This window comes from Hyla sarda, chromosome 2 (assembly GCF_029499605.1).
Source record: "Hyla sarda isolate aHylSar1 chromosome 2, aHylSar1.hap1, whole genome shotgun sequence".
NCBI classification, from domain to species: Eukaryota; Metazoa; Chordata; class Amphibia; order Anura; family Hylidae; genus Hyla; species Hyla sarda.
Window position 1 is genome coordinate 483,552,183 of NC_079190.1, and position 19,918 is coordinate 483,572,100.

Consider the following 19,918-nt stretch of genomic DNA (forward strand, 5'->3'; position numbering starts at 1 on the left):
CTCATTAGCATATACCGAAAATAGAAGATTACTGCCGAACGGCGCGGCGGATCCGGGCACGGTAAGCATCAAACTGATCAGCTTCCCCACACTACCAGCCAGTACCGCTGGTTAGTGTGGGGGGGGGGGGAAGCTGACAGTTTTCCTTTAACAACGGGCATGTCAAAAGTTAAGATCGCAGCAAGTCTCAGCCCTGAGACCCGCTGCGATCGCAAGTTATAAGCCGGTGAAGTGCAAGTTTTACGGCGGTGAAATGCTCCACTCCTGGCAGATCTGACCTTTTCACTGCAAAGACTAATATAGAGAAAAGGTCAGATTTGAGTGACAGCTGGGGAGTGAGGTGCCTGCTACAGGACACTTTATCCGGCTGTAACTCTCAATTGCGGTACGGTATAGCCCTGCATTTCCTAAACAGTGTTCCTACACCTGCCGCAAAACTACAACTCCCAGCATGCCCGGACAGCCAAAGGCTGTCCGGGCATGCTGGGAGTTGTAGTTTTGCAACATCTGGAGGGACACTGATTGGGAAACAGCCTGTAGATATACCCTAAATGTCATCTCTGGAACAAAATAGGGTTGATAATTTTCCCGCATGTACTCACTGTCTTCTGATGGTGTCATGGTCACACTGGTGCCAGAAAATGAGGAGTCCTGTTCTGTAAAACTTCTGACTCTTACTTTGTAAAGCTTAAAGATATCTGTGAAGTCCTTAGTCAGGTCACAGTGCCGGATGGTGACATTGGCGCAATCTTTTGCAGTCTTATATGAATTATGGCTTTAAAAGAAAAACAAAAAAATTAGTTATCATAAATTAATCTAAACCATTAAGGATGCAGCTATTTTGCGCCTTGAGACAACATCAAGTTTTTTTGGTATGGTAATCGGAACAGGGGGGCTGCAGCAGCTGGGACCTCGAGGATAATGGCAGACATCAGCGATCCCGCTGAAGCCCGCCACTAACCCTTCAGATGCCGTGATCAATACTGACCATAGCATCTGAAGTATCTGCAGTGTTCAGGGGGACTCACTTGATCACCTGCGGTGGAATCGCAGGGGCCCAATGAGTTAAGATGGTCGCTGCTCACCTGCTTCGACCGCCTGCTGCGCTCTTCTTTTTTGGTCTGCTTTCTAGCAGACCAGAGAAGTAGATCACAGATAATACTGATCTGTGCTATGACTATGCATAGCACTGATCAGTATTTGTAATTAAAAGATTGCAATAAATAGTCTCCTGTGGGGACTTTAAATGTAGTAATAGTAAAAAAAAAAAAAAATTATAATTTTTTTTTTTAATTCCCCTCTTTTCCCATTTTACAAAAAAAAATGTAAAGAAAATAAATCAGCATATCTGATATCGTCACGTGCGTAAATGTCCGATCTATTAAAAAAAAAAAGTAAGTTAATGGCCCTGTACAGTATCAGGGACATTTATCATCGTTGCTTTGGTAAGCAAGTTCTGTAGTCATTTTTTTCTTGCTATTTTTTTGCTTATGTATGACATATTTATCATACTATCACAGGGGGTTGATCAATTTGGCTTACATGAGCAAAAACCAAGAAATCACTTTGAAGTACCATTTTGTTTTAGCACACACAACCAAAAACCAAATAATGATTACAGAACACCACTTTGCAGCTTTGAAAAAAAGTGTGCACATATATATATATATATATATATATATATATATATATATATATATATATATATATATATATATATATATATATATATACCGTATATACTCGAGTATAAGCCGACCCGAGTATAAGCCGAGACCCCTAATTTCAACCCAAAATCCCAGGAAAAGTTATTGACTCGAGTATAAGCCTAGGGTGGGAAATACCTCATCCCCCCCCTGTCATCATCCAGACCCGTCATTAACATCCTCATCATCCCCTTGTCATCATCCCACACATCCCCCCTTCATCATCCCCTTGTCATCATCCCACACATCCCCTTATCATCCCACACATCCCCCCTTCATCATCCCCTTGTCATCATCCCACACATCCCCTTATCATCCCACACATCCCCCCTTCATCATCCCCTTGTCATCATCCCACACATCCCCCCTTCATCATCCCCTTGTCATCATCCCACACCCCCCCCCTTCATCATCCCCTTGTTATCATCCCACACCCCCCCCTTCATCATCCCCACCCCCCTTCATCATCCCCACCCCCCTTCATCATCCCCACACCCCCCCCCCTTCATCATCCTCTTCTCATCATTCGCCCTCAGTGGTCTTCAACCTGCGGACCTCCAGAGGTTTCAAAACTACAACTCCCAGCAAGCCCGGGCAGCCATCGGCTGTCCGGGCTTGCTGGGAGTTGTAGTTTTGAAACCTCCGGAGGTCCGCAGGTTGAAGACCACTGCGGCCTTCAACATGCGGACCTCCAGAGGTTTCAAAACTACAACTCCCAGCAAGCCCGGGCAGCCATCGGCCACTGCGGCCTTCAACATCATCCAGCCCCCTCTCACCCCCTTTAGTTCTGAGTACTCACCTCCGCTCGGCGCTGGTCCGGTCCTGCAGGGCTGTCCGGTAAGGAGGTGGTCCGGTGAGGAGGTGGTCCGGGCTGCTATCTTCACCGGGGGCGCCTCTTCTCTGCGCTTCCGGCCCGGAATAGAGCCGTTGCCTTGACAATGACGTATCTGCGTCGTTGTCAAGGCAACGTGACTATTCTGAGGCCGGGCCGGAAGCGCGGAGAAGAGGCGCCCCCGGTGAAGATAGCAGCCCGGACCACCTCCTCACCGGACCACCTCCTTACCGGACAGCCCTGCAGGACCGGACCAGCGCCGAGCGGAGGTGAGTACTCAGAACTAAAGGGGGTGAGAGGGGGCTGGATGATGTTGAAGGCCGCAGTGGTCTTCAACCTGCGGACCTCCGGAGGTTTCAAAACTACAACTCCCAGCAAGCCCGGACAGCCGATGGCTGCCCGAGCTTGCTGGGAGTTGTAGTTTTGAAACCTCTGGAGGTCCGCAGGTTGAAGACCACTGCGGGTGGGGGAGTTCACTCGAGTATAAGCCGAGGGGGGTGTTTTCAGCACGAAAAATCGTGCTGAAAAACTCGGCCTATACTCGAGTATATACGGTATATATATATATATATATATATATATATATATATATATATATATATATATATAGTTAGGAGTAGCCGAATTAGTCCAGTGATGCAAAAAGCAAAATCATCTGTAGTTGCAGTATCTTGTAATACCTTTTTTATTGGACTAACAAGATTTTGTGGAGACAAAATGATACACATATGCGTGATACGCATACCACTGGTAGCCACATACAATCCCACCCTTGAAGAAATACGCAAAATCATCAAGGACCTTCAGCCAATACTAGCAGAAGATGAGGTGTTAAAGCAAATCTTTCCTGAACCACCCATCTTGGCCTTCAGACAACCACCCAACTTAAAACAAAAGCTGGTCAATAGGAAACTACCCACAGACACATCAGATACAGACAATGGGACCAAATCCTGCGCCAAACCGAGCTGTAAACTCTGTCAACACATCTGCACAAATTCTGAATCCTCCCACAACAACAAGACATCCAACATCAAGGGACAATACTCCTGCACCACAGAGAATGTAGTCTACATGATACAATGCACCAAGTGTGACCTGGGATTGGTGAGACCAGTCAGCCACACAATAAAAGGATGAACCTCCACAGATCGGCCATCAACAACCATAGAGAAAAGGACTATTGCACCCCAGTTGGACACCATTTCACCCAAACAGGTCACTCCCTACAGGACCTCAAAATCAAGATCCTGAAAGGAAACTTCAAGAACACCCAGGAAAGAAAGACATTTGAAGCCAAAATGATAGTTTTTTTTATGACAAGAACAGAGGACTTAATGTGGATTTAAGCTTCTTATCCCATTATCAAAATTTCCTATAACCTTTGCTAAACTGTCTTCCCTCTCCCTGCTCTAACACCATCACACCCCTGCTCCCCCTCCCCTGTCTAAGTCTTATCTTCAGTCTATGGCTCTGTAGTAAAATTGTCCTTTCTCCTCTGTCCAGCGTAACCACTATTCTCCCCTCTGCTCTCCAGCCCCCCCCCCCCCCCCCTCATCCTTATCTGTATCTATCGTCCTATAGCTATACAATTTATGGCCCAACTTAATGTCCATTCTCCACATATGTTGTTTTAACCCCTGCATATTTTGTGAGATAGAACCTGTGTTATCTCCTTGTGAGCTCAGAAATGCTTATGACTTGATAAAGGGAGGAATCCCGAAATCTTGTTAGTCCAATAAAAAAGGTATTACAAGACACTGCAACTACAGATGATTTTGCTATGTATATATATTATATATATATATATATATATATATATATATATATAATGTGTGTGTGTTATTACATATTTTTAACGCTGTTTTTTCTCCCTTAATGTATTTACTCATTTTTTTTTTTTTTTGTTACTTCTACTACAGATCCGTGTATCCTGTGGACTCCTTCGGATTCGGTGGACTACTTCGACGACCAGCGTTTTTCTTTGCTTGATGTTAATAAAATGGTTAATGAGGGCTTGTGGGGGGAGTGTTTTTTTGTAATAATTTTTTTTTTAAACCTGTTGTGTTTGTTTTTTTTTTTTAACTTACTGAACAGGCTTAGTAGTGGAAGCTGTCTTACAGACCGAGTCTATTACTAAGCCGGGCTTAGCGTTAGCCACAAAAACAGCTAGCGCTAACCCCCAATTATTACCCCGGTACCCAACACCACAGGGGTGCCCGGAAGAGCCGGTACCAACAGGCCCGGAGCATCAAAAATGGCGCTCCTGGGCCTAGGCGGTAACAGGCTGGCGTTATTTAGGATGGGGAGGGCCAGTAACAATGGTCCTCGCCCATCCTGGTAATGTCAGGCTGTTACTGTTTGGTTGGTATTTGGCTGAGAATAAAAATAGGGAGGACCCTATGCGTTTTTTTTTAAATAAATAATTAAATATTTAAAAAAAAAAAACATAGGGTCCCCCCTATTTTTATTCTCAGCCAAATACCAACCAAACAGTAACAGCCTGACGTTACCAGGGTGGGCGAGGACCATTGTTACTGGCCCTCCCCAGCCTAAATAACGCCAGCCTGTTACCACCTAGGCCCAGGAGCGCCATTTTGGTACTGTTGGTACCGGCTCTTCCCGGCACCCCTGTTGTGTTGGGTACCGGGGTAATAATTGGGGGTTAGCACGAGCTGTTTTTGTGGCTAACGCTAAGCCCAGCTTAGTAATGGACTCCGTCTATAAGACAGCTTCCACTACTAAGCCTGTCAAGTAAAGTAAGGAAAAAACACAACAGGTTTAAAAAAAAAAATGTATTACAAAAAAACACTCCCCACAAGCCCTCGTTAACCATTTTATTAAAATCAAATAAAGAAAAACGCTGGTCATCGAAGTAGTCCACCGAATCCGAAGGAGTCCACAGGATACACAGATCTGAAATGAGAAGGAAAAAAAAAAATGGGTTAGTACATTTATTATCACCTGCTCGCACATCTCCCTCTCCGCACGACTACAACTCCCAGCATGCCCTTACAGTAAGGACATGCTGGGAGTTGTAGTTGTGTGGTGCAGGAGATGTGTGGGCAAGTGACAAGCTTGTCCCCTGCCCCCAGCTGCAGGACTACAACTCCCAGCATGCCGTTACAGTAAGGACATGCTGGGAGTTGTAGTCCTGCAGCTGGGGGCAGGGGACAAGCTTGTCATTCGCCTGCACTGCACAACTACAACTCCGAGCATGTCCTTACAGTAAGGGCATACTGGGAGTTGTAGTCCTGCAAAGGGTGCCCGGGCACACACACACAAACACACACAGAGTCACAGACAGACAGAGACACACACACAGACAGAGACACACACACACACAGACAGAGACACACACACACACAGACAGAGACACACACACACACAGACAGAGACACACACACAGACAGAGACACACACACAGACAGACAGAGACACACAGACAGACAGAGATAGAGACAGACAGACAGAGAGACAGACACACACACACACACACTCACCCACCCAGCGCTCCTTCTCTCCGGGCGCCCTGCGAGTGACGTCACTGACGGAGGGACGTCAGGCCGGCGCAACCGAAGACGTGGGAGCGGAGGCCGGGCACAGTGCAGGTGAAGGCCGGGGGGCTGGGGGGAGTAGAGGGGTACTGGTGGGGGCGGAGGCCGGGCACAGTGCTGGTGAATGCCGGGGGGGGGGGGGGGGGCGCGGATGTATGCTGACGGACCCCCCCTGACAGGCTCCTATATCCCCTAATCATGTCACTGTTCCGGCCGGGTCCTGTGATTGGCTGCTGGTCCTGGCCAATCACAGGACCCAGCGGGAAATGTGAAATGACAGCAGGGGATTTAGGAGTCTGCGGCGCTGGTATATGTAAGGAGCCCGGGCTGACATTACAGTGCAGCCGCCCGGGCTCCTCATATGGCCTCCCCGCTACCCTCACTTAATAATGATGGGGGACACTGATATACATCCCCTCGTCTCCCGCCCGCGCCGCTCAGCTCCCACTGCTACAAGACTACAACTCCCAGTGTGTCCTCACTGTAAGGGCATGCTGGGACTTGTAGTCTTGCAACAGTTAGCAGACAGATGGGAGTTGTGTGGAGCTGGCAGGTGAGAGGGGGGGGGGGGGGGGTGTAAATCACTGCAGTGTCCCGGAGCTATGTCGAGCCCGGGCGGCAGTAGCTTTTCCTGCTCCATGTTGGAGCTGGAGTAAATTTAGTAAATTTTTAAAGGCAGTTGCGACTTTTTACTGCGCAGCTGCGACTGTCGCAGTTAACAAATACCTGACTAAAGCAAATCCATTTTGAAAAATTAACTACGTAAGCAAGTTTGAATTTTCTTGCTTTTCTTGTTCTTCACGCAAATTGTCGCACGAAAACACACTTAGTCGCAGTTGCGACAATTTTGAGACAATTATAGTAAAGAAAACCTGACTAAACCCCTTGATAAATGTCCATATAATGTCCAAAATTTCGGCTTTTAGTTAGATCACATCCCAGAAAACAAATTTCATAAAAAGTGATCAGAAAGTCACATATGCGCAAAAGATGTACTGGTAAAAACTAGGGCAAAAAATGAGTTACAGGGGTCAGAATAGGACAATTTTAGTTGCTTGGCTACCAGGGTCTGAACTGATTATCTGCAAAACAGGTAATGTGGCAATAAGTCTATGCAGATTCGCTTTACTTATTAATACTTACTAAAGTTCTGAATACTCCACGCGGTAGTAGATGGGGGACTCTTTGCTGGCATCTTCCCAGGTCAGGATGTGCTTGAAATTTTCAGAGGAGATTTTTAGGTTCTCTGGAGGTAGTAGAGCACCATAAACTGTATGGATAGTAAAATTAAATTAAATTAAATAAGTAAATAAATAAATAAAAATACTATATAATACAATAAAAAGTGGAAATATTTAAACACAATTCTTCTTCTAAACGAATGATCTCCAAACTGTAGCCCTCCAGATGTTGCAAAACTACAACTCCCAGCATGCCCAGACAGCCGTTGGCTGTCCGGGCATGCTGGGAGTTGTAGCTTTGCAACATCTGGAGTGCCACAGTTTGGAGACCATTGTTCTAGAGGATCATATTATGCCCCATGGATGCTACATACAGGCCCCACATACATATTGTATCCAACAAGAAGTAAATGCCACAATGTCACATTAAAAATAAGATTTTAATTTAGGTTAAAAAAAAAAAAAATTAAAGGCTTAAAAAAAAAAAAAAGAAATCTAATACAATAGCACAGAGATGGAAAGTGTGTACAAATAATAATGTATAACCAGTTCCTCAATTTGGCACAATTCGGCCCCTTCTCCAGTCAGTCCCCCAGAGGACGCAGGTGTAAATGTACACCCTGGCCGCCAGGGATTTGATGTACTTTTACACCCTGGAGTGTTGACAGTCTATGAAGCGCCAGAGCTGTGCTCTCTTCATAGACAGCGGGTGGCCACCACTAACCCTTTAGATGCTGTGATCAATATTGATCATGGTATCTAAAGCAGTTGCAGGGCTTTGTTGACACTCATCGGACCGCCAGGAGCGTGATCACGGGGGTCTGATGAGTGAAGATGGCAGATGGAGGTCTCTTACCCTCCTCTGTGCCGCTCTCCAGGGATCTTCTGTATAGTCAAAGCTGGGTTCACACCACGTTTTTGCAATACAGTTCCCGTATACGTTTTCAATTTGAAAACCGTACAGAACCGTATTGAAACCCGTACAGAACCGTATTGAAAACCGTATGCATTGACTCTCCATTGAAAACCGTATGCCAAAAGATGCATCCATTTATATCCGTTTTGCATCTTGTACGGTTCGGTCCGGTCTTTTCCCGTACCCAAAACTGTAACCTACCACGGTTGGTCCGGGTGAAAAAACTTATATATTTTGTTTTTTTTAACATGGGAGTGAATGGGAACCGTACAGAACTGTATGTTCCCATTGACCGTTTCCATCCGGTTTGCATCATACAGTTTTTGACTTGCACACCGAAAGTTTTTTTTCTTGGAATTTCAATCAAACAAGTGAAAATGTATTCATAATGGAGTGACAATAAAAAACGTATACGTTTTTTTTTCTTAAAAAACGGATGCAACCAGACATTATTTTTCAAACCGTATACGGGTTAAAATTTGTACACACGTTTTGATACAGGTTAGTCCGGTTTTGAGGAATCCATTTTTCATCAAAAACCTGATACGGTAACTGTATTGCAAAAACGTGGCGTGAACCCAGCCTTGGGTTGGGTTCACACCACATTTTTGCAATACAGTTCTCGTATACGTTTTCAATTTGAACAGAACCGTACTGAAAACCGTACACATTGACTCTCCATTGAAAACCGTATGTTAAACGATGCATCAGGTTGTGTCCGTTTAGCGTCTTTGCGTACAGTTTTGTCCATTTGGTCCGGGTGAAAAACCGTATTAAACTGTATAAGTTTTTTTTTAATTTTTTTTTTTTACATGGGAGTCAACGGGAACCGTACAGAACCGTATGTGCGTACGGTTCCATACGGTTTTTGACTTTGCACAGTTTTTTTTCCTGGAATTTCAATTAAACAAGTGAAATTTTATTCATAATGGAGTGAAAAGATAAAAACGTATACTTTTTTTTTTTTTTTTTCTTAAAAAACGGATGCAACCGGACATCATTTTTCAACCGTATACGCACGTTTTGATACAGTTTAGTCAGGTTTTTTTTCCACCAAAAACCTGATACGGGAACTGTATTGCAAAAACGTGGTGTGAACCCAGCCTTAGGCAGTTTTCCCACTGCAGACTTTCCGAGTGGAATGCTGCCAATGGGATACTGCTGCACAGCACGGACTACGGATTTTCTGTTATTCTTTAGGCAGAATCTGCATGGAAGACGTTGCTGTTTATGGGGCAATGTCCACATGGTCCTAGCGCCGGGCACACTCGGAATCTCCGGACTGATGTTGTCCGTCGGCAGGGGTTGGCAAAGCCACGTAAGCAGAGGTAATACGAAAGCGTGTGTGTGAGCACAGTCTGGTAACAAAGCAACTGTTTAAATTGAAGAACTAAAAGTCACAGCAAGCCAGAGGTTTATAACAGAAGCAAAGTCTAGAATTCAAGCTGTAAAACTAAAAACTGCAGCAATCCTGGGACCAAGCAAAAAATGTAGTCCCATAAAAGTCAGGGGTCTAACAGTCCAAAGATTAGCAGCAGTAATGAAAACAATATTCAGACAACACTAAAGCACTCAGAAAATACCATATAACCAGGCACAGACTTGTTCCTAAAGTCTTCTGACCACAACATCATCCAGTGGTGTCGGCTGATCCAGTAACCATGCAGGGCAGAGAGTAAAGAGCTGGTCCAGATCCTGGACAAGACAGAGGTCTCGGAAGAGCCAGGGCAGATCTTGGACATGTGTTTAACAACAGAGCAAAGCTGGTGCAAGGATTTTTGTCACCCTAGGCAAAAGCTAATTTTGCCGCCCCCTTGACTCTGCCCCTTACCCCGCCCTTTGACACACCCCACCTAACTACTGGGGTGACACAGTGTAACAAATCTCCTCCTCATGCTGCTGGCTGAGTTACTGGTTTGGATACTGGTTGTCTAACTTTCTTGTGGCAGACAGATCCGCGCCCCCCATCAAGAGGGCGCTCTAGGCAGCTGGCTAATTTGCCTATTGTCAGAGCCGGCCCTGCACCAGAGTGGTGGGGGATTTATTAGGTGGGAAATGTGTGATGAGTTGTCATGTCATATTTTTCCTTTTGCTAACTTTTTGCAGATCTCAGAAAACCTCTTTAAATGGGCGCTGTCAGAGAAAAAAAAACTTTTGATATGTTGTAAAGCATGTATAACCAATAGGTTTTGCAATTGCTTTCATTAGAAAATTTTCAGTATTTACAGAAAAAGCCAGTCAAACAACTGCGCCCCCCCCCTCCGCCTGCTTGGGCCCATACTAGTCCTGCTGTGTCCATGCATCATCACCTATGTCATGGACACACTTCCTTGATTGACAGCTGTGAGCGCAGGGCTCATAGCTGGAGGAAAAATCCTCCCACTGTCAGCTTGTGTCCCGCTACTGTTAGTGAGGACAGGCTGGGGAGATGTGAGCAGACAGCATACTGAGGGAGGGGGCGGAGACCTGCACAGTGAGGCCACGCCCCCTTCCTTTGAGAGGAATTCAGACTACTGAGCTAAATTAAAAGTGTAATAAAAAATAAATTAAGGTGCTAGACACACAAAAATTTTATGTACATGGTCAGGATTAGGTACTAAGTGATATATTAAAAAAAAAAATTTTTTTTGGGGATCTGACGGGTACACTTTAACAGAGTCGTTCACCAATCTTGACGCAGCAATGGACATGTTTGATTAGTCGTACAGCTCTGAACTTACCTTTAAAAGGGGTACTCCACTAGCCAGCGTGGAACTAAATGTTCTGAACGCTGTTTTCGCGCTGCGGCGGTCAGCCAACCGTAACGTCATGAGGGGGGCGTGGCCGACCCCTGAAGCGACCCCTGAAGCATGAAAACAGTGTTAGGAACATTTAGTTCCATGCTGGCTAGTGGAGTACCCCTTTAAAGAAGAAGTATTATTTAAGAAAACTTATCCCCTATCCAAAGAATAGGGGATACGTTTTAGATTGCGGAGGGTCCGAGCGCCGGGGCCCCTCGCAATTTCCTGTTTGGAGCCCTGGCTCTCCTTCACAGCCGTGCGTCACGACCCCCACCCGAAGCAGGGGCCGCCATGCCCCCTCTACATAGCTCTATGGGAGAGCCAAAGATTGCAGAATGGCTCTCCTATAGAGCTATATGGAGGGGGCGTGGTGGCCCCCACTTCGGACAGGGGTCATGATGCACAGCTGTTAAGGAGAGACCCGGGGAGCCCCAGCGCTTGGACCTCCGGGATCTAAAACGTATCCTCCATCCTTTGGATAGGGGATACGTGTTCTTACACGATACTTCTCCTTTAATATACGTTAGTAATCTGCTAGATCAGTAAATAAAGTCTTAAAGGGGCTGTCCAGGATAAGAAAAATGCTGCTTCTTCCTTGTAAAAACAGCACCACTCTTTTCCACAGGTTGTGTCTGGTATTGCAGCTCGTCTCCATTAAAGTGAATGGGCCAGAGTTGCAGTATTACAAATGACCTTTGGAGAAGAGTAAGTCTGTATTTGCAAAAGAGAAGTGACATTTTTCTTATGCTGGACAACCCCTTTAATAATAGAACAAAGAGGGAATGTTAGAGGGCGTTTAGTGCAGACAGCCCAAGACTACAAAATAAAATAAAAAACAACTTAAAAAACACATCACGTCATGTCACAATAGCCGAGAACATCTCCAGATACTGAATACAAAATTATTATCTATACATCAGTGTTTCCCAACCAGGGTGCCTCCTGCTGTGGCCAAACTACAACTCCCAGCATGACCGAACAGCCTTTAGCTGTCCGGGCATGCTGGGAGTTGTAGTTTTGCCACAACTGGAGGCACCCTGGTTGGGAAACACTGATATATATTGTAGACAGCTATTAGGGGGAAAATATACAAACTCATCCTTGAAGGCCACCAGGTAAATGTTAGCCCCCATGGCGGTCCCTCAGCACTGCTGGAAAAAGCCAGAGATCTTTATTCCACATAGATTGTTTAGTTTTAGCTTAAAGGGGTTATCCAGGAAAATATATATCAACTGGCTCCAGAAAGTTAAACAGATTTGTAAATTACTTCTATTAAAAAATATTAATCCTTCCAGTACTTATGAGCTACTGAAGTTGAGTTGTTCTTTTCTGTCTAAGTGCTCTCTGATGACACGTGTCTCGGGAACTGTCCAGAGTAGAAGCAAATCCCCAGCTGCTAAATTTACTGGAAGGGTAAAGATTTTTTTATAGAAGTAATTTACAAATCTGTTTAACTTTCTGGCACCAGTTGATTTAAAAAAAAAAAAAAAAAAAAATGTTTTCCACCGGAGTACCCCTTTAAGGCAATTGTAAACAAATATCCAAAGCTGGTCCTGTCTGAGTATCTGAAAATATCATTTTAAACGGTACCTTTCATCAAAAAAACCTGCAGACTGCAGTTGGGACACAGACAAACTCAGCATTGCTCCCTGCCGGGGAGTTGTCTGTGTCCCGGCTGCAGTCTGAGATTTAGGACTCCAGCATGAGTGTGAAATCTATAAAAAGGGACTGGTAGGGAGACCCCTAGTGGTCATTTTTTCAAAGTGGAAAATGAAATAGAAAGAAGCATATTTTTTACTAACATGCTATTGGAAAGTTATTCTGAATACATTAATCTATAATATAACAAAAACAATTTTGATGAAAGGTACCCTTTAACAAAATGTATAAGCTCCAACAAAATGAGATCAGAGAATTTCTTAATTACGATTCTTGTTTTGTAATATATAAGATAACATGCTCCAATTGTAGCTTGACATATATTGGTTCTACTAAAAGAAGTGTAAAAAAAACGCATTCAAGAACATATCAGCGGTGCAACCAATTCACCGAATGCGTCCAATGTATCTCGTCACTTTCGTGATGTTCACGCTGGTCATGTTTCCTGCATGCGTTATTTTGCCATTGAAAGAGTTCATTAATAAATTACAGAAGGCAACTGGTTGAAAGCACTTAAAGGGGTACTCCGGCGCCAAGACCTCTTATCCCCTATCCAAATATAGGGGATAAGATGCCTGATCGCGGGGGTCCCGCCGCTGGGGACCCCCGTGATCTTCCACGCCGCACCCCGTTAGACCCGGAGTGAGCACGCTCCGGAGGCGGATTCTGATTACTGGCGATCCCCCTCAATACAAGTCTATGGAGGGGGCGTGACAGCTGCCACGCCCCCTTCATAGGCTTACATTGAGGGGGTGGAGCGTGAAGTCACACAGGGGCGGAGCCGTGACGTCACTATGCTCCGTCCCTGTGATCGCCAGTAATCAGACCTGGAGCGAGCACGCTCCGGGGGATGATTCTAACGGGCTGCGGTGTGGAAGATCACGGGGGTCCCCAGCAGCGGGACCCTCTCGATCAAGCATCTTATCCCCTATCCTTTTGATAGGGTATAAGATGTCTTAGCGCCGGAGTACCCCTTTAAGAGACCCTGTGGATAGATTTGTTTTACTGTTTCCAGCCAAAAGGGCTGAACAACCGTGCGGATTTATTTTTTCATTATTAAGAAATTGCCGCTTTATGTCTTTGTACTTGTTTCAGCTATTATTGTTTTTATGTTTATTTCATATTTTTTGCTTGTTCAGATGATATGTTTTCACCAGCCAATATTGGCAACTATGTGTAAGAGGTGCGAGAGCGCTCAGTGAAAGTCCAAAGGGGGTTAAAGGGGTACTCCGTTGGAATTTTTTTTTTTTTTTAATCAACTGGTGCCAGAAAGTTAAACAGATTTGTAAATTACTTCCATTTAAAAATCTTAATCCTTCCAGTACTCATTAGCTGCTGAATACTACATAGGAAATTCTTTTCTTTTTGGAACACAGAGCTCTCTGCTGACATCTCTGTACATTTTAGGAACTGCCCAGAGCAGCATATGTTTGCTATGGGGATTTTCTCCTACTCTGGACAGTTCTTAAAATGGACAGAGATGTCAGCAGAGAGCACTGTGGTCATGATGTCAGCAGAGAGCTCTGTGTTCCATAAAAGAAAATAATTTCCTCTGTAGTATTCAGCAGCTAATAAGTACTGGAAGGATTAAGATTTTTTAATAGAAGTAATTTACAAATCTGTTTAACTTTCTGGCACCAGTTGATAAAAATAAATAAATAAATAAATAAAAAGTTTTCCACCGGAGTACCCCTTTAATACCCAAACAGGTGTTGACTATCACTGTCCACTCCCCCTCCTGCCCCCTGACTATAAATACGTTACAATGTTGCACATGCTATAGGTTTCGTTAAAGAGTTGAAGACTCAAAATGCGTCAATCGTGCTTGCTGACCATTTGTTCACCTTGTTCCTGATGATTTTAAAGCTGCAATGAACTTGGAGTTTTAAGAGTGCCAGGCGTTCCACTTTTCCTTCTTCAGTTTTGTAAATTACTTCTATTACAAAATCTTAATCCTTCCAGTACTTATCAGCTGCTGTATGCTCTACAGGAAGTTTTTTTTATTTTTGAATTTCTTTCCAGTCTGACCACAGTGCTCTCTGCTGACACCTCTGTCCATATCAGGAACTGTCCAGAGCAGGAGAGGTTTCCTATGGGGAATTGCTTGTACTCTGGACAGTTCCTCAGACAGACAGAGGTGTCAGCAGAGAGCACTGTGGTCAGACTTAAAATAATTCCAGAAAGAAATACAACTTCTTGTGTAGCATACAGCAGCTAATAAATACCGGAAGGATTAAGATTTTTAAATAGAAGTCATTTACAAATCTGTTTAACTTTCTGGCACCAGTTGATTAAAAAAAAATATTATTTTTTTTCACCGGAGTACCCCTTTAATATAAGATATGAATTCCTCATTGTCTTTTTATTTACTTTGTGTAATCTTTTTTTTTATGAAACATTTACAAATAATTCCACTGTCCTTTCAGGAAACTCTTCATCGTCTGCATCAGCATTTATTACATTTTGCAGTGACAGCAGAATTGTGTGACTTATGGAGAATAGGCTTATCTTTACTACCAGCAATGGCTATGGAATCTTTCAGCAAAACTATCTTTTTATTGACTTTGGCTGAATTCACACCACGTTTTGTACATACGGGTGCCGGATCCGGCTGGGGGAGGGGAAAACCGGGTACCGTAGTGTCACAAAACCGGATACAGGTCAAAACTGAGCCGACCGGAGTCACCGTTTGACTTACGGGCTGATCCGGCTGGGGTACGGGAGCACCCGGTTTTCCCCTCCCCCAGCCGGATCCTGCACCCGTATGTACAAAACGTGGTGTGAATGCAGCCTATAATGGAGAGTGACTATGAACAATTTGAACTGGTGACATCCATCTGTTCTCAGGATCGGTAGGCAAACCTACTGTATATGAAACTACCGCACTATTTGTAGCACTAGTTGTACCGTACAACAGTGCTGTACCGTGCACTGCTTCCACAAATAGTACACCGTTTACAACTATGAATAGTCTTGCACGTTTGGTGGGGGTTCTGGGAGTTAGACCCCCGCTTGTCTAATTTTGATGGCCTATCCTGAGGGTTGGCCTAGCATTAAAAGGGGTACTCCGGTGGAAACTTTTTTATTTCTATTTTTTTTTAACTCAACTGGTGCCAGAAAGTTAAACAGATTTGTAAATTACTTCTATTAAAAAATCTTAACCCTTTCAGTACTTATTAGCTGCTGAATACTACAGAGGAAATTATTTTCTTTTTGGAACACAGTGCTCTGTGCTGACATCATGACCACAGTGCTCTCTGCTGACATCTCTGTCCATTTTAGGAACTGTCCAGAGCAGCATATGTTTTCTATGGGGATTTTCTCCTACTCTGGACAGTTCTTAAAATGGACAGAGGTGTCAGCAGAGAGCACTGTGCTCATGATGTCAGCAGAGAGCTCTGTGTTCCAAAAAGAAAATAATTTCCTCTGCAACTGGGTACCCCCGGTCACGCCCCCTCCTATAAACATAAATGGAGGGGCGTGGTGTGACGTCACTAGGGGGCGTGGCTGTGACGTCACGTACCCCTGCAAGCGCGTACGCAGTGTTCGGAACTAAATGCTGGCCAGTGGAGTACCCCTTTAAATCCACATCCACAGCACTGCAAATTGCAAAGGATTGTGCTGCAAAATCTGCAAAAATTCTGCAGGATGTAAATACACCCTAAAATGGCTGGATGGAAGGGGTGAGCGAGCACCTAATGGACTTTACAATTCTTAACAAAGATATCAATTGAGTTGATAAAACTGGAGGTTCCTGGATGGGCAGACTAAGAAAAGAACAAAAGGGGAAGTGTGAATTACAATGTGTGACATACTTGTCCCTGTATAAAGGTCACATCTTTTGCAGAGGTGGCTTTATTCACAGTACCAGTCATGTGTTGGTGTTTATCACGAGTGTATACATTGCAAAATCACCCAGACACAATGTTGTATGACCTTGCATAACACGTTTTATAGCGCAGTGCTGCGCCATGATTGACAGTGATGGTCTTATGGGCATGACATCGGTACCCAGCATTCCAAACACTCCACTGGCGACTCATTTTACTTATTATTCTTTTTACTTAAGTATGACTTAAAAAGTACATGTCACCAAATAAACATTTCTAAACGAACGTTTCCCAGCAGGCATGACATCACTGAAGCCTGTTGGGGGACCACTTCCGCCCTCACATGGTTGCAGTGCTGTGATGAATAGAAGACCTCAGGCTCTTTGCATGTTTCAGTGAGGCTCTGTGCAGCTGTCAATCAAGCTCAGTGCAGAGAAGCACTTCATAATTTTGGTCTCCTGCCAGACCGGGAGGAGACCAAACTCAATGTATTATTTGTGGCCGGGAACAGAACAGAGCCACCTAGTGGCCGTTTTTTCTATTACATTTTAAACATATTTATGTTGATCATTTTAAAAGCAAGTGAGTGGGAAAGTGTCTGCTTATTACAGAAGGAACACTATTAACAGGTACTCTTTAAGGGGTACTGCAGCCAAAATTAGCTTATCCCGTATCCACTGGATAGAGGATAAGTAGCCGATCGCTGGGGGTCTGACCGTTGGGACCCCCCACCCCCCGTGCGATCTCTGGAACGGGACCCCGTCTCGCTCAGTGAGGAGCTTGTGTCGTCTACCTCTAGAAGGCACAAACTCAATTCATTTCTATGGTAGTACAGATAATGCCCGAGTGTTAGACTCGGGTCTCTTTGGAGCTCCTATAGAATTAAATAAAAAAAGTTAACTGGGGCAGCTAGCTGTACAGGGGGTTGTGAGATCTTTTGAGGATTTGCAGGAGGAGTTTGTTGTACTGCGCTCCTCATTTTACAGATACCTGCAACTCCGTCATGTGTATGAAACTCAGAATCGGCTACGGCTGATGGAGATACAGTCTAACAGGGTCCTAGAATCCGTGGTTACAAAACGGGAATCTGCCGGTATCATTTCTTGGTTACATGGAGAGTTGTTAAATTTCTAACATGAGCGTTTCCCCTTGACGGTTCGCGCAAAATGGGAGAGGGACCTTGGTGGGTTGAGTGATGAGGAATGGACTATAGTGCTCTCTCTTACCCCATCTCTATCTTTGTCAGAGTCTAATAGGCTATCACAATTATTCTTTTTGCATAGAGAGTGTATAAAACCCCACTATTCCTACATAACATTGGTGTTCGGTCTGACTCTTCTTGCCCCAGGTGTGCTGAGTTGGAGGCTCACCTGTTGCATATGATGTGGGCTTGCCCTGTCTTACATGCATATTGGAATGATGTGATACGACTTATTACGACCGTTTACGGGGTAACATTGAGTGCAACCCCTAAGGTGTGTCTACTTGGCCTTATAGGCTGCGATCAGGAACCCTCCTTGAGAGAAGTGGGAATTTTACGTGTGTTATATCAGGCCAGGAAACTTATAGCACAGTTCTGGATCAGACCATCTCCTAAAGTTGTTAGGAAATTTGATGGTATCTGGGGACCCTGGGTGAACCACTTTGACCCCCCCATTGACTGATTCATAGATGACTGTACATTCTAAACCTGTCTTCGGAATGTTGTGCTAGCTTGCCTGCTGGAGTTCTGTGAATGTGGCTCTTTTCTTTCTAATTCTTGCGTTTTTATTTGTACCCTCTCTTTGTGGCTTTACTGGAACGCATGTAGGTGCCGTTTGTTGCAGCTCTGAGAGAGACCATTGGGTCTGAAGGTTAATGGAACTTTGGCTTACTAATGTGCGTTATGCGCTGTATAGGGGTAGAGATGGATTGTTTCTTTGTGGGGTGGGGTTTATTGTCTGTATGTTGCTTTAAAATGTTTGTAAAATCTTTAATAAAAATTATCTGATTTAAAAAAAAATAAAAAAAAGTTAGCTATCTAAATATGGGCATCATTTGGATCGTAATGACCCACAGAATACAGTGTCACTATAAAGTGAACTGCGAAAAAACAAAAAACTCACCTAAATTTACAAAGCTGCCTTTTTTTTTTTTTTTGTTTTTTTTTTACTTTCTGCCCACCAATATTATGTAAGGCACAACCAAAAACAATACAATATAAAAATATAAATTTAGGGGTGTCATTGCAAAGTTCAATTGGTTGCACAAAGAAACAGGCCCTCATATGGGTCTGTGGATGGAAAAATATTTAAGTGATGTCTTAGAGGCGAACAGGTAAAAATTAAAATTTTAAGTGTGGTTGTGGCTTAGGGTAAAGAACGGCGTGTACATGTTGTGGTTGCAGATGAGAAAACTAATACAATCCTCATGACCAGGCAACATCACTCACTTACCTTGTAACACACAATAGCAAGCAAGGAAAAAAGCTTGCAGCCCCATCATATCGGGTGCAGATCACACACCGCATCACATCCTTTTCCTGACCATGTTCTGAAACCTGCAGAAAGAGAAATAAAATCACAATATAAGACACAAAGCTTAAATGATATTGTGAAGGCAACAGCCTAACAACAAGAACTGCCCTATGGCTTCAATATACGGGACCTATTGTCCTTTGGTATACAGGTCCACTTTAAGGGTATATTCTCACATAGCGGATATAGAGAAAATCAGAGTATTACACTAGAAGCAAAGAGGTAAGGCCTCATTCCCATTGCTGTCGGACTCCGCTATTCGGAGTTCCCTCAGCAATTCATCAAGCCAAAGGGACAGGAGTTTAGCAGAGAAAGAAAGAGTGCAAGCTCTATTTTTTCTCCACTAAAATCCTGTAAAATTACCGGGTCAGCGAAAGTGAATGGGGTCTGTCATGACACGGTAGTAGCAGTTTGCATCTGACCCATTTCAGGGTCCGATTGGCTCAAAAAAAGAAGAAGGATCGGACCCATTTATTTATTTTTTGCACTTTAAGAAACAGACATTACCAACAAGGTAAAAAGAACATAAACAACAGCTTCCGTAGGTCCCAGAGACCGACTCCACAATAATAACAGGAAGTCAAAAGGTATGCATAAACATTCGTCAACAGTAAAGAAGGGCACATCTGAGACCCAACCGGAGAAGACTCAGCACAGACAGACAACCAAGCACTCACTCAAGAACACTTACCGGTAACCCCAACCCAGCCCCCTCCCATATTAGACAGCCCCATGCCAAATAAGACCTACTGGGACAATCTAGCCGGGGGGGAGGGCTTAGTGGATCACAAGGTGGATCACAAAATTGACTCCATGAGTTTCCCAGAAACTGGCCTCCTATAACCCAAGCAGGTGAGAAAAATGCACATTCCCCCACAAGGGTGCCCTAGGAGATACCAGAGGCTGCGGAGATTTGCCTGACACCAGGGACCACACTTTAG

The 19,918-nt window shown here is 44.2% G+C and overlaps 1 protein-coding gene across 6 annotated transcripts in view; it reads right to left on the minus strand.

Annotated features, from left to right (window-relative positions):
- The window catches only part of LOC130357116 (interleukin-10 receptor subunit beta-like), a 52,677-nt gene that overhangs the window by 24,599 nt on the left and 8,160 nt on the right, over positions 1 to 19,918 (minus strand). For all 6 annotated transcript variants that reach the window (XM_056559513.1, XM_056559507.1, XM_056559512.1 and 3 more), the window contains 3 exons: positions 18,897 to 19,000; positions 7,239 to 7,365; positions 603 to 775 (listed from right to left, as the gene is read on the minus strand). In XM_056559513.1, the coding sequence (XP_056415488.1) occupies positions 603 to 775; positions 7,239 to 7,365; positions 18,897 to 18,945 (349 nt within the window). In that variant the 5' untranslated portion in view covers positions 18,946 to 19,000. The remainder of the gene's footprint in view (positions 1 to 602; positions 776 to 7,238; positions 7,366 to 18,896; positions 19,001 to 19,918) is intronic.